Below are 16,023 nucleotides of genomic sequence, written 5' to 3'. Positions count from 1 at the left end.
CAGCCGCAGAGGAAGGGACAGGAGTAACTAGCTGGGGCTTGCGCTGACTCACCGGTTCCCCACCGGCGAGCCAGACCCTCAGCGGCCTCTCTGTGCATGAGGAGCTGTGCTTTCCTCCAACTCTCCTGAGACAGCTCACCTCCCCAACAGCGGCTCCTTCTCCAGTATCCCGGCCAGAAGGGGCAGTGCAAAAATCACTGCCACCCCCTTGCTGGCAGTGGCAGGAGCAGCGGGTAGAGCAGGTAGCCGCCCAGCCAGCAAATGCTGCCCTGTTGCCCCGTACACCCAAGCTGGCCAAGTGCTCTGGAATGCAGACGCGTGTCAGTGCCACGGGCTGGAGCCATGCAAGAAGCCCGCTTGTGTGGGGAAGGAAGGAAACTCTGGCCCACCCACCCAGTGTGCACACACACATGAGGAAGACAGTCTTCTGGTTTTCAGCGTGTGCATTCACACTAGACAGCTATTCTTCACATGCAGATGTGTGCCAGAAAATGGAAGACCAGGTGAACAGCACGCTGGTGTGTGCTGGAACCCAGGTCATCTTCCCAATGCGTATATGCATACTGGGCAGCTGTTCTTCTAGTTTGCAGCATTTCCACGTGCATGAACACCAGCTAGGCGGCACACTGGAACCCGGAAGAGCAATGGGGCAATGGCTCGTGTGCCAAGAGATGGCTCTGCATGCCACTTCCAGCATGCGTGCTATATGTTCACCATCATGGCCTTAGGGGTTAATACTCATGTATGATCACTAATACTTAAAGGAATGTGGAGATAGAAAAGGTTTGGGTCCTGTTGCAAATACTGTAATTATTGTTGAAAGAAAGACATATGGCAATATCGAATGAATATGTCTAATGAGAGTAAGTTTGGTCTAGTGGTTAAGGCACAGGTTAGAAATAGGAGCCTGTGAATTCTAGTCCCACTTTAGCATGAAAGCCAGCTGGGTGATAGGAAATGGTGAATTCTAATTCTGCCTGAGGCATGAAATGGGCGGGGTGACCTTGGGCCAATCACTCCCTCTTAATCCAACCCTCCCAGGGTTGTTGTCCAAAAAATAGTAGTAAGGAGTATTATGTGTGTTTACTACCTTGCTATTTATTAAAAATAAAAATAAAAGCAGGAAATAAATATAAACTCATGCTTTTGCCTGCTTTCTTATCTGAAAGTAACAACCAGGTATATGGTAGAAATATAAAAGTTAAAAGTCAGATGAATGAGATCTGTAATAAGAGTGTGTGACAAAAGTACAACAGCCAGAATGAGTGAATGAATGCTGAATTAACATAGGCTAAATCAAAGGGAGCACCCCAAGTGGTTTGGTGGTGATAAAAAAAGTATGAATTATATAATTGAAAAAATAAAATTTTGAAAATGAAAGAGAAGACTGAGGCTATCATGGTAGGATTATTATTTATCATATTCTGAAAAACTACAGGAATATGCAATGCTAACCCAATGTTTACCTAAAAAATATTACATTTTTTCCAGAAAATTTGTCTGAAAATCCATTTTGATTTTTGACTACGGCAGACAAACATAGTTGTTCTCTTGCAATTGAAATATAAAAGATAGAAAAATAGATTTTAATTATTTATTCCCTTTTCCTTTTTTAGCTTTAATTTGGGGGGGGGGGAAGGGTGGGTTACTATCTCTTATACTTTTTCTGCTTTTTTTATTGTTGCATTTTTCAAAAAAAAAGCGTGATACGTATCTAAGTTCATCCCATAAAGTTTCAGTGATAGCAACACTATCAGATAAAGTTTCATCCGGCATCGAACGATTACTCATTACCATAGAGAAGTACAATTTCCTGGGTTTCCCTTTTCCGGCCTCACCCTTTCGTTCCCATAGTTCTTTGCGCGTCGGCGGTCTCTTCCGGTCTTTTTTTTCCAGCCGTGCCGACGCCGCCATGGTAAGAACTGTGAGGGAAGCGATCGGGGTTGTAGAATCGGTTGTAATCTTCTCCGGGGAAGCCTCCCGGGGATCAGGTTATGTTATGCTGGTAAAGAGGGAAGCATATAAGTCCTGGAGGCCCAGGATTGAACCCCGATACTAGAGATGCCTACCCGCAGAGGGCGGTTGTTGCTGCAGGATGGAATTCGGGCCTAAGAAAACTCAGTTTGCGGGCTCTCATAAAGAAAGGGCAGGGGAAAAGTCCTTAACGTGCTTGCGCACAAGTCAGGGTTGAAGTGTTAAATGTCATCTCATTACTTTGCTTGTAATAAAGTAACGTTAGATGAAAAGCGGGGAGTCTTAAATGTCACAAACGTTCGCTTCAAAATATCCTCTAAAGCACAATATTATTTTGGGAAGGTGTAGTTTTGGTGTCACGTGAGCATTATAAAACAAGGATGTTTTCTATTATTTGTCTGTTATTGTTGTTCGATCAAACTGATTGAGAGGCATAGGATCCATAGATGTCATCCAACGAGATCGGATTTATTTATTTATTTTATTAATCAAATTTGTATGCCGCCCCTCTCGGGATGTACCCAGCCTAGTAGCAGTAGGCACAAAGACACTTTTATGGATATGGGAATAAATAACAGTGTAGAACAGGGGTCCCAAAATTTGGATTTCAACTCCCAGAATTCTCAAGTCAGCTAATTTCAATTCTGGGAGTTGAAATCCATAAGTCCATACAGACCACTGTTCTATACTGTTATTTATTCCCATATACAGAAAAGTGTCCTTGTATCTACTGCTACTAGGCTGGGTACATCAGATCTCATTGGATGACATCTATGAATCCTATGCCTCTCAGTCAGTTTGCCCAAACAACAATAACAGGCAAGAATAAGAGAAAACTGGTTGAAAATGTGTTGGTGAACCTGATATTGGTAATAGAGAGAAAGCAAAGATAGGGGATTGATCTTTACACCATGAAATGTACCTAAAGGGTAATTCCATGTCAAGTGAACCAATGATTTTTACCTCTATATTTTTAATTATTTTGAGATTTTGTTAATAGTGTGTCAGAGAATGCAAAATGTGTAGAAAAAATTATATATATATATAATTTTTTTCTACACATTTTGCATTCTTAACAAAATCTCAAAATAATTAAAAATATAGAGGTAAAAATCCTATGTATGTATGTATGCATGCATTTATTTTTTTGCTCAAAAAAATAAAGGTAACACTCAAATAATATATTATTATCTGAATGAATGAAATATTATCATGTTCAGTACAAGTTTGAATGTGTACAACAGCATGTGAAATCCTAAGTGTTGCTTCCTATGTGAACAGTTTGATTTCACAGAAGTTTGATTTACTTGGAGTTATATTGTGTTGTTTAAGTGTTCCCTTTATTTTTTTGAGCAGTTTGTACATATACATACATACGTACACACACACACACACACATACACCCCCCCACACATATACAGTGGTACCTCTACTTAAGATAAGAACCAGGTGTTAAAGATTTTTTTGCCTCTTCTTAAGAACCATTTGCTACTTAAGAACCTGAGCCCGGAAAAATTTCCCAGGAAATTTGACAGTGGCATGAAGGCCTGGCCAGTTTCCTGCCATTCCCCCTTTAATCCCGGCCATGCTTTTCTGGGCTTTTCGGTGGCGCTTAAGGAGGCTTTGGCAGTCCAGAGTGAACAAAGCATTTTCCTTTCTCTGGGAGTTTGGAGAGGGAATAAACCTCTGCCAGCGCCCAGAGAAAAGAAACACTTCCATCGTTCTGGGCAGCGACTGTCCTCCTCTTCTTCCTCCTCCTCCTCCCACCCAAATTCCGAGCTTTTATTTCTTTCCTAATGGGTTTGCACACATTATTGGCTTTTACATTTATTCCTATGGGAAAAGTTGCTTCTACTTACAGACTTTTCTACTTAAGAACCTGGTCACGGAACAAATTAAGTTCTTAAGTAGAGGTACCACTGTATATTGATTTTCAAAGTTCGGAAAAAGTAAATTTTGATGTTGCCTGCCTTTACATTTCTCCTCATAACCCAGGCTAGAAAAAGGATAGAGAAACACAATTATACTCAGGCTTTTACCAGATATGTCGCAAGAGTATCTTTGTTAATATTTTACCCATGCAAATGCAAAATTTTAAAACGGATTTCCAACCCCCCCCGCTTAATTTAAGAATTTCCAAAAATGCACCTGTGCCTGCTATACTCTTAGCCACATTTGTACCAAAATTCAAGTTGGAATCACGATAGAAATATTTAAAATTTCAGTATTACAGTGTCAATTCAAAAATTGGGTCATTCCATATCAAGTGATCCAAATATACTTCAAATAAACTTCAGCCTGATGATGGTGGATGTGATTTCACCGAAACGTCGCATAAACATGCAAAATAATACACAGGGCAAAACCCGAACTCAGAACAATCTACATATATATATATAGATATATAGATATATAGATATATAGATATATAGATATATAGATATATAGATATATAGATATATAGATATATAGATATAGATATAGATATATATAACCTGACATCCTTAGATTTTTTTTAAATGAAGTACTACTTTAGTTAATTACAAATTAAATATTTTGAATTTTTTTCTTCATCACTTAATTTTTACAGACTTCTAAAGTTTTGAAAAAGTACGAATTTTGGCCTGGTATGGCTTTCCATTTTTTATCATATCTCGGGCTAGAAGGTAGATAAAGAAATGGGAGAGGCCTTATCTTTCTTAGAACGGTACCGGTTTTCATTTGATATATCACAAGACTATGTTTACATCCCGAAATAGAAAGAAAGAAAGTCTTGTGACATATCAAATGAAAGCTGGCACTGTTCTGAGAAAAATGATGCCTCTCCCATCCCCTTATCTTAATTCTAGCCTGTGATATGATAAAAAATGTGAAGCCATACCAGGCCAAAATTCATGCTTTTTCAAAGGTTTAATAGTCTGTAAAAAATTAACTGATGAAGAAAACAATTCAAAACTTTTAATTTGTAATTAACTAAAGTAGTACTTCATAAAACAAAAAGAAAAAAATCTAAAGACATCAGGTAAAAAAAATATTCATATTTGGATCACTTGATATGGAATGACCCTAAAGCAAGACTGGATCTCCCAATTTCTCAGATATTTTTTTGGGGGGTAAACCCCCCCTCCTTACAAATGTTTTTTTAAAAATAAAGTTTATTAATTTTTCATTTTTTTAAAAAACCCAAAATCATAATAAATACAGTAAGTAATTCTGCACTGGTACATTCTTGCATATGTTTCTTTTGAGCTTTGTTACATTTTGAAACATGTATACATTTAATCGCTCTACGCTTATTTTATTTTAATAAAATAAATAATATACTTATATTTTATACTATTCTAAATATTTCAATACATTTCAAAATACATTCATATTACAATAAAAACAGTATCAAATTAGTAAAACAAATATAATTGCCCCCCAAAATTACTGGTTCCAAATAAATTACTTCCAGTATTCATCAATCCTCAACATTGACCTCTAATTTTGTCATCCAGATATCTAATTTTCTTCTAATTGAATTCAAATTGATTTCTTTTTAACCTTATTAAATTAATATCATTATCCTCTTGTAGATTCAGATAGGCCGTCATGCCTACTCTTCCTTCTTATACATTCAGTTCTGAAGACCTCACCTATAAAGATATTGACAAAATTGAACGGGTCCAAAGACAGGCTACAAGAATGGTGGAAGGTCTTAAGCATAAAACATATCAGGAAAGACTTAATGAACCCAATCTGTATAGTCTGGAGGACAGAAGGAAAAGGGGGGACATGATCGAAACATTTAAATATGTTAAAGGGTTAATTAAGGTTCAGGAGGGAAGTGTTTTTAATAGAAAAGTGAACACAACAACAAGGGGACACAATCTGAAGTTAGTTGGGGGAAAGATCAAAAGCAACGTGAGAAAATATTATTTTACTGAAAGAATAGTAGATCCTTGGAACAAACGTCTAGCAGATGTGGTTGGTAAATCCACAGTAACTGAATTTAAACATGCCTGGGATAAACATGTCCATCCTAAAATAAAATACAAGAAATAGTATAAGGGCAGACTAGATGGATCATGAGGTCTTTTTCTGCCGTCAGTCTTCTATGTTTCTATGTTTCTCCTTAAAAAAACATAAAAACCCTTACAAAAAAAGGACATCAGCTAAAAAACCCAGATTATAATAATAAGAAAAAAGAACCAAACTCTATTACTAAACATAACAAAAGCATAGATATTAATCAATCCATTATTTTAAATCCTCAATTCTTAAGCGTTTATCATAGTATTATAATCATATAATGTTATTATAAAGATTTATCAAAACTTCAATACATCAATAATACCTTTCCACAGTTGCTTTTCTATTATTTCATTCAATACCAAGCTCAATATTCAGAAAGTTATCATTTTATTATTTATTTATTTTATTCATTCATTCATTCATTCGATTTTTATGCCGCCCTTCTCCTTAGACTCAGGGCGGCTTACAACATGTTAGCAATAGCACTTTTTAACAGAGCTAGCATATTGCTCCCATAATCCGGGTTCTCATTTTACCCATCTCGGAAGGATGGAAGGCTGAGTCAACCTTGAGCCGGTGATGAGATTTGAACAGCTGACCTTCAGATCTGCAGTCAGCTTCATTATGGTTAACTTTCATCAATCATTTACAATTCCAATAATCTAAATGGTTTATATAATTCTATATAGTTTTATGCTTCTAATACAATTTCATAAACTCATACATATCTTAAAACAACACCTAAATAAATCTAATTGCATCATTCCATAATATCAATCCATACTTAAAAATCATCTCTCCTCAAGTTGCCATCGCTCTTGCCAAACCCCAAAGATTTTCTTTCTTATCTTTTTGTAACCCATTGTTTTCTTCTATGTTCTCTTTCTACTTAATATAGATTCTTTCCAAACTTTTTTGTTTCCATTCTAATTCCTTTCTTACTGTGCCCATTCCAGGGTATCAGATCACATCTATTCTCAATGTTATTAGTGCTTATCTTTTTTTTATTATTTATTTGTTTGTTCGATTTCTAGGCCACCCTTCTCCTGAGACTCAAGGCGGCTTACAACAAATTAATATATAACAATGGAAGAAATCAAAATGGAATAAAACAGCACCATAAAACATCACTATAAAAAACACCTTAAGTTAAAACATCACAGACAACCCACCACATACACCACTGTCATATCTTGAACAAACAATAATATGGGCTGGCACAAAACAACCAAATTCATCAGCCCCACGCCTGCCGGCATAGATGTGTTTTTAAGCTCTTTCGGAAGGTGGGGAGAGCGGGAATAGTACGGATCTCTGGGGGAGGTTGATTGTAGGGGCAACCACAGAGAAGGCCGTTCCCCATGGGCCTTCAGCCGGCATTGTCTGGCTGACAGGACCTGGAGAAGGCTGATCCTGTGGGCCCTAATCGGTCATGGGATAAATGAGGCAAGAGATGGTCCTGTAGGTAATTAGCTCCTAAGCCATGTAGTGCTTTAAAGGTCAACACCAACACTAGTTGGCAACCAATGCAGCTTGCAGAATGATGGCAAAACATGAGGATATCTGTCAGCTCGCGTGGCTGCATCTTATAATCATCAGTTATGTGACAAGCAATCCCCTCTTCTTCCAACTCATTAAATATAAAATCATCTATTTTACCAATCTTATATCCTTTAATCTGTCCCTTTTGAAGTGTCCATCTAGTAATGCTTTTATATTTCTATCATTGTTTTTCTGTTTATCAATCTGTTCAAACTGTTCAACACTCTTTTCCATTGCTTTCTCTGTAATCCTGATTAAAGCTTTCAATAAATGAACCAGTGTTGTTGTTTCTGTTTTCTTCTTTCCACTCTTTAATGTCTTTAAGTATATCCTTAAATAAATCTCTTATTTCTTCCATCTCATCCAGGTTTAATATGCAAAAAAAATTTGTCCAGCTGTCCAATTTATCTTTATACCGCCCAAAAGCCAAGTTGCCCCAAACAAATCAATATGTTTGTCTTTTCCCCCTTTTTCCCCTCCCCCTTTGATATTCAAATAGAGTTCAGATCAAGAATGTTTTTTTCCCAGTTCTTGGCTCCTCTTTATTACTTGCTATAGAAACAATCTGCCCACTTCAATTGAATCAAGGTCATATTCAGTGAATTGCGAAGATGTCCCCAGTATACAATCTCACAATTACTTTTGATTCTTTGACTTCTTTTAAAATCTTTTAAATTGAAATTCTCAAAAATCAAAATTTAACTCCCAACTTCCAAAAGCAAAGCAAATTATATAGTTTTTAGGTTTCAGTTAATTTTTAAGTCCATTTAATGCTAATTAAACAGTCCACTAATAGTACGGTCACTGCCACACTTCCACTTTAGCTTAACTTCCAAAGCAAATTTTAAAAAAAAATCTGTATCAAGGTTTTCCCTCTGGCATAGTTGCTCATCCCTTCTTCCAGACTCTTTCTCCACAACCTCCAGCGCAAGAACTTAGGTTTCTTCTAGATGCTTTATTTCTATCTTTCTAGTACGCAGTTGCTGCAACTAGGGTGACTGAAGTCATTTCACCTGCTGCCGGGTGAGGTTGAAAGCCAGCCCACCGTGGGGTATGCCAACCCCCAAAACAGTGGGCAACCAAGACCCCTTCTTCATCTCCCCTCCTGGGAGGTTCCGGGCCAATCCGACAGGAATTGGTGCCCCCATCGGGGATTCAGCATTCCCTCGCAGGAGCACAAGGAATGCCGTCTCGCCATGGTGGTGACCACGCCCCTCTCCCCCAGTTTTCCAGATTTTGATCCTAATGCATGAACCACTGCACTGAACTTAATTTTTTTTAAAAAATGCAATTGAATAGTATTGGAATCTAAAAATACTAAATGGAATGGCAAAACACTAAATGTGAATAGCATTTCAAATGAAATAAAAATGACGCTGGCTGAAAAAAATAGTCCTTGTTGGTGTGTTGTGGTACCTGGCTGTCTGTATTCATTGAGATCAGGAAGATAACCATTCTTTAGATGTTATTATACTGGAACATAGATTTTGATGCAAACATATCAGAGGTTTTGGGGAATTGGTGTGCCTTCTCTGGCAGCAGTCCCTGGGTTTTGGATTTTTTTTGCAGATCCTGATTAGAGTTTAATTAGATCACTTTGAGTTTGTCCAAGCTAAACTCTTATTTGACATCAGAAGTTTATATAATAAATATAATGCCCAAATACAGGTAATCCTTGACATGACCACAATTGAGCCCAAAATTTCTGTTAAAGGAGACATTTGTTAAGTGAACTTTGCCCTATTTTACCACCTTTCGTGCTGCAGTTGTTAAGTAAATCACTGCAGTTGGTAAGCTAGTAACCTGGTTGTTAAGTGAATCAGGCTTCCCCATTGACTTTTCTTGTGAGAAGGGCACAGAAGGGGATCGCATGACCTTGGGACACAGCAGTGGTCATAAATATGAATTGGTTGCCAATCAAGCATCTGAATTTTGATCACCTTATCATGGGGGTGATACAAAGGTTCTAACTCACTTTTTTTCAGTGCCATTGTAACTGAGCAGACATTAAATGAATGGTGGAGACCACCTGTACAAAGAAACAAGATACCTTTTTATTTGTCAGGGAAAGGGTATATATGAGATATTACCACTAACCTGAATATTTCTTATTTGTACTAGGGAATTGATATTCGCCACAACAAGGACCGTAAGGTTCGGCGTAAGGAGCCAAAGAGTCAGGATATTTATCTTCGTCTCTTAGTCAAGGTGAGAGCCAAGTTTTGCATTTACATGAAGAAATGTAAAGATGTATAAGTATGGCAGGGGAATTAACTTGACAGCAGTATGCTGTACATGTAAAGGTTCTAGGTGTCATCATTGATCACTTTAGCATGATATGATTCTGTTTCTAGGAATCCATTAGCAGTATTTAGACTTTAGACCATTCATTGCTTGGACAGGGTAACCCAGGGTATGCTTATACAATTAAGTATTTCTGCTTTGTCTCCTCTCAGTCCAGCATTTTGCATCTGGCTCCATTGGGTAGCCTCAGAAGTAACCTTTCATAATGATCCAGGCAGTATTAGGAGATAATGTGCCGTAGTTTGTGATGATATTTGAGGAAAGGCTGGCCTTTCTTTGCAAAGGTCTTGTAATGAATAAGATGGGCTATAAAATGCTCTTGATTTGAGGCTAATTTCCAGGTGGGAGTATATTTGGAGGTTTAATTTCCACCTTCTCAGCTCTACAGATTCCTGGCTCGTCGGACCAATGCCAAATTCAACAAAGTGATACTGAAACGACTGTTCATGAGCCGTACCAACCGGCCTCCATTGTCCGTGTCTCGCTTGGTAATGCAAGTCTTCAATTCTCTATTGCTTTTCTCTTTCTTCTTGGTCGTTCAGCTATCCCTCAGTTTTAGTTTCTTCTCTTTGTTTGCTTTGGTGTTGCCATTGTTATTTTCCTGTTAAAGGATCAGATGGTGCCATCTCTGCTGTGGTTTCGAACAAATGGAGTGGGAGGGAAAAAAATGGAAGTTGGTGTCAGTGATGAGCTGAAGAAGAGAACCGTAATAATATTCCAATAGAAGAGAATATTAGTAACTGGTGATAGTTTTTGAGTGCAGGGAGAGGTTTTTTTGGCAAACGTTTCATTATCCAACTAAAAATGTCAGTAGGAAAACAGCAAAGCTCAGAGAGCACAGCGATATTCCCCTCCTGATTAGCAATAACACTTAGACTTATATAGTGCTCCACAGTGATTTTATAGCCCTCTAAGCATTTACAGAGTCAGCAAATTGCCCCCCAATGATCTTTCATGGTAGCTTTTGGCTAAAAGTAATGCTTCTAAAGGACTGATGAAACATCTGTTGATAAAGATAAACTGGTCAGGACTTGCATGCTAACTTGATCACTCTTTTACTCTCTAGATCCGCAAAATGAAGCTCCAAGGTCGGGAAAACAAAACTGCTGTTGTGGTGGGCACCGTGACAGATGATGTTCGCATTCAGGAAATTCCCAAACTGAAGGTACTCTGACCGGTGGGAGTGTAACTTCAGAGGGGAGGAGAACTAGAGCAAGGCGATGGGTTTTTTTTGACGCTTCAGATTTTATAAACAAGAGGAAAATGATATATATACAGTAAATACAGAACTATATGCACAAAATTGTGTATCTCTTCAGTAAATATTTATAGTATAAATTATCCATCAGAAGAACACCCAAATTAAGTTTGTTGAACCATCGATCAAAGCTTTTTAAGCTTTTTTCTTGAGAAAGAAAATGCTTTCCAAAGCAGAAATTCAATTTTTATGGGTGGTTTTTTTATATTTTTAATATTCTGACTTGGAGTTGTCTCATTGTAGTCAATTGATTAAAGGTAATTGATTCCTAATTACAACAACTGAGATGTGAGATTAGAAAATAGAAATGTCTTATCATTTGAGTGGATTCAATTCCCATCTGTTATGACAATAGAAGCTGTAAAAAATGATATTCATGTGCTCAAGCTTGTCTGCCATTTTATCTGTATGCAAAATAATATAACATTATGGATTCATAAAATCATTTCCTTTGGGTAAGATGGTCTCATATTTTCCAAATGTGGATAAGCCAGTTTGGTGTTAAGACACCATGGTAGAAAGTATAAGACTGAGTTCCAATCCTACCATTGGCACAAAAGCCAGCTGGGTCATTGATTCACTCTCCCTCATGTTCATCGCACAGAGTTGTTGTGGGAAAAATAGGAGGAGGAAGGAGTGTTATATATATTCATGAATTGTGTTATTATTAAAGTAATAAAGTTGGGACAAAAATCAAAATAATGACCCATGTGGCTAACGAGAACTGCCTGTGCTTGCTTTTTAAATTTTTGTTTGAGGATTCACACATTGCAAACTGATTTCCCCCCCTCTTCCTCAGATTTGTGCCCTCAGAGTTACACAGGGAGCCCGTCGACGCATCCTGAAGTCTGGAGGCCAGATCATGACTTTTGACCAGTTAGCCATGGCTGCCCCTAAGGGCCAGGGAACTATTTTGCTTTCTGGTGAGTCAGGGGAGGACATACTTTCCTGAGTTGCAAAGCTTTTATTGGTCTTAGTGCTGCTGATATCTCAGCCTTGACTGCAATATCTCTCTGAACTTGCCTTCTGCAGGACCCAGGAAGGCCCGCCAGGTTTATCGGCATTTTGGCAAGGCTCCTGGCACCCCCCACAGCCACACTAAGTGAGTATTAGGTTTTGTTCTGGGCATTTTCATCTTACCATGTTTTGTTTCTGATTTTATCTCTTTATCTTTGAATGTCAGTATATTTTTAGATCACCTCAGAAAATGTTAGTGAATTTTGTTTATTATTTATTTATTATGTATTATTTAGATTTGTATGCTGCCCCTCTCCGTGAACTCGGGGCGGCTCACAACAGGCATAAACAAATCGTACAAATCCAAATAGATTCAAATAAATTTAAATATTTTTTAAAAAGTTTAAAAAAGAACCCCGATATACTAACAAGCACACACACAAACATACCATACATAAAATGTACATGCCCGGGGGAGATGTTTCAGTTCCCCCATGCCTGACGACAAAGGTGGGTTTTAAGAACTTTACGGAAGGCAGGGAGAGTAAGGGCAGTTCTAATCTCCGGGGGGAGTTGGTTCCAGAGAGTCGGGGCCGCCACAGAGAAGGCTCTTCCCCTGGGGCCCGCCAACCGACATTGTTTAGTTGACGGGACCCGGAGAAGGCCCACTCTGTGGGACCTAATCGGTCGCTGGGATTCGTGCGGCAGGAGGCGGTCTCGGAGGTATTCTGGTCCAATGCCATGAAGGGCTTTAAAGGTCATAACCAACACTTTGAATTGTGACCGGAAATTGATCGGCAACCAATGCAGACTGCGGAGTGATGGTGAAACATGGGCATACCTAGGGAAGCCCATGACTGCTCTCGCAGCTGCATTCTGCACGATCTGAATCTTCCATCTTTCTGAAAAATAGGATGGAAACTGATACATTTACATACGCCAGTGTTCCTATATTTGTATATTTTGCAGTAATTTTAAAAGGAGGTGCTTAGCATGAGTTGGAAATCTATGACTTGCAATTACATGTTTCTTGTATATATTAAGGATTTTTTTCCCCCAAGCATAAAATGTGGAAAAATGGATTGTGCTTTGTAGTATCTGCAGCCATTGAACCCTAAACATAATTTTACATGGTCTTACTAGCTAAGTGTTGTAGGAATAAGAAAAATCCCACCAAACATTTATTCTTGGGATTAGATATTTTTTAAGGCTAAAAGTTAAACAGTCTGAAAGCTAAAAGCTACAGTTACTTGTTTTTCCACTTAAGACAAAATCCTGTTGGATTAGGGAGCTGAAGAAAAACGACTGGAACTAGGAAAGCACATTTTGTGGCTTTTTTTGAATTTCAAAACATTTGTTTTTGTCCTCTGCATAAAAGTGGGATGCAATAATAGGCCATTTATCTCAAATCCTCCCCCCCCCCTTTTCTCTTTTTCTAGGCCATATGTCCGATCCAAGGGGCGGAAATTTGAACGAGCTCGAGGTCGCCGTGCCAGCCGAGGGTACAAAAACTAAAATGTTTGATAAAAGATCTGAATCAATTAAATTTTTTTCCGCTCAATTAATATTCTGTCGGCGTCAGTTTGTTTTGCTGAGAGTCCAGCAGGCAAATATCCTGTTGAGTCAGAACAGAATTCAAGATTTCACTTTAAAATACATTCTTCTCTCAAGAAACCTTTACCTTCTGTAATTAATAACTCACCTGATAAGCAGGGTCATAAAAAGGCAGCTATGGTTAAGACGTTTCCCTTGTCTAGTTAAGGGTCAGATAAGCATGACACTTTGGTGGTTTGAAAAACCTTCTGAAATTGCAATAAATTTCCTTGGAAGATTCTTTTAAAAAAATAGCTGACCAACCTAGTTTTTAAGCACTAATTTGGTATCCATTGGTGACCCAGATTTAGAGGCAGTATCTGAAACTCAGTGTGAGAGAACAAACTGAAAAAAAAGGAATGAAATTTACCATGCTCGAACCTGGAAGCTAAAACTGTTTGCTTTAAAAAGAACCTAAAACGACCCAGAGAACCAGTTTAGAGAACCTGGTAAAGGTATCACGCTACAAACAAAACTACTGAGTTTTCTAGTCCTGTCTTGGATACAAAGCTAGTTGATAACCTGGAGCCAGCAACTCTCTCAGCCCTAGGAAAAATGCAGTATCAGACTACTGAAAACATTGCAAAGAAAACATTTGGGATTTGTCCAGGCAGTTGCCAATAGTTAAAATTGACCAAAAGAAATGGGGGAAGGAAAAACCCCAAACGGAAGGAAATTGGAAAACATGACAAACAGTATGCTGCCCTGAGTTGCCTCGAGAAGGAAAGCAGTTCGGGAAAGGTTTCGAAATAAAATTCTTGAATTGCTGGACTGGGTAGATGATATAGGAATGTTGCCTTTATCCGCGATCAAGGAAAGCAGTAAAGTTTTAGCTCCAAGGAATAATTCGTCTCCGAACAGTCCTGTGATCAAAAGTGAGGTAATTATTAAAATAACGTCCTGGGTTTATAGGAATCCTTGCTCTAGCTTAGACCCATAGGTTCATGCAGCAGACAGGCCAAGGAACAGGAGACTATCCAGGCCCTTCTCACTTGGTCTTCCATCTGCTGAGGGTGAACCAGGCGCAGGAAATGGAAGCCCAGAACCTTGTCTGTCAGGCTGTGTAAACTCAGCACCTGCCTCTTGCTCAGACGTCAGCTTCACGGGTCCCCCCTGCAGGAATGGAGGCAGTGTGGGCAACTTGCGGCCTATTCCTGCACTGAAAGTGAGGAAGCCGCTCGGTGCGGCCAGAGCCGACCTAGCGATTGAATAGTGGGCCTGAGGACTCTGGGAGCTATCTCAGTTTGCCTTGCGTCCTTCCTCAAGCTTCAAAAAAAAAAACCCCAGCACCATGTTGTGATGTCAAAATTGCTGTTGTGGCTTGAAGGAATCTATGTTGTGCTGGCTGAAGGCAATTGGAACCTGCCAGTGATGAGAAAAAAACATCATTTGCTAGCATCAATACATAGGAGAAGAGGTGATATATGAGCTAAGCTGGATGGTCAGCAACATGAGCAAAACTTGAGATTTAGCTAAACAGTTCCCACAATGATAAATACTTTGGGGTTATTTTTGTCCCCCACAATGGGGGTTGAGAGGACCACGTAACCCCTCCTTTTGTTGATGTTCCACCCTAAAGGTTGCCATATTTTTTGGAGTATAAGACACACATTTTTGCCCCCCAAAAGGGTGGCAATGTTACAAGGTTCAGGAGGAAGCGAACTAGCATCAAGATAAGTTAAATCCCACTCCTGAAAATACATACAGTGATCCCTCGATTTTCGCGATCTCGTGCTTCGCGAAACGCTATATCGCGATTTTTCCCACCCGATGACGTCACTCCCTTTCTCATCTTTCTTTCTCTCTTTCTCTATCTTGCTTCTTCCTCTCTCACACTCTCTTCCTCCCTCTCTCATCTCTTTCTTTCCTTCTCTCTCTTTCTCTATCTCTCCCCCTCTTGCTGGCGGGCGGGCGGGGGCATCAGCGAGGAAGACCCAGGGAAGGTTCCTTCGGCCGCCCAGCAGCTGATCTGCTCGGCAGCGCAGCGAGGAGCCGAATCGGGGTTTCCCCTTTGCGTGGGCGGCCGCAGCAGCAGCGAGCAGACGAAGATCGGGTTTTCCCCGCCGCCCACGCAATGGGGAAACCCCGATTCGGCTCCTCGCTGCGCTGCGGAGCAAATCAGCTGCTGGGCGGCCGAAGGAACCTTCCCTGGGTCTTCCCCGCCGCCCACGCAAACTCCACCATCTGCGCATGCACGGCCATGAAAAAAAGGGCGCGCATGCGCAGATGGTGTTTTTACTTCCGCAACCCTACATCGCGAAAAATCGATTATCGCGAGGGGTCTTGGAACGGAACCCTCGCGATAATCGAGGGATCACTAATTATATGGGGTTAGGTAAGTAGGTTGCTACGTGCTTCATAGCCTGATCCACTAGGGG

The 16,023-nt window shown here is 39.5% G+C and overlaps 1 protein-coding gene across 1 annotated transcript; it reads left to right on the top strand.

The window, feature by feature from the left end:
- The first annotated feature begins 1,837 nt into the window (after positions 1-1,837).
- RPL18 (ribosomal protein L18) lies at positions 1,838-13,617 on the top strand. The gene is made up of 7 exons (XM_070726510.1): positions 1,838-1,915; positions 9,655-9,741; positions 10,218-10,325; positions 10,904-11,002; positions 11,895-12,018; positions 12,128-12,197; positions 13,492-13,617. Exons 1-7 carry the CDS (start codon positions 1,913-1,915, stop codon positions 13,565-13,567), a joined length of 567 nt encoding a protein of 188 aa, XP_070582611.1. The 5' UTR covers positions 1,838-1,912; the 3' UTR covers positions 13,568-13,617.
- Positions 13,618-16,023: the final 2,406 nt, after the last annotated feature.

This window comes from Erythrolamprus reginae, chromosome Z (assembly GCF_031021105.1).
Source record: "Erythrolamprus reginae isolate rEryReg1 chromosome Z, rEryReg1.hap1, whole genome shotgun sequence".
NCBI classification, from domain to species: domain Eukaryota; kingdom Metazoa; phylum Chordata; class Lepidosauria; order Squamata; family Dipsadidae; genus Erythrolamprus; species Erythrolamprus reginae.
This window is presented reverse-complemented; position numbering and strand designations above follow the sequence as displayed.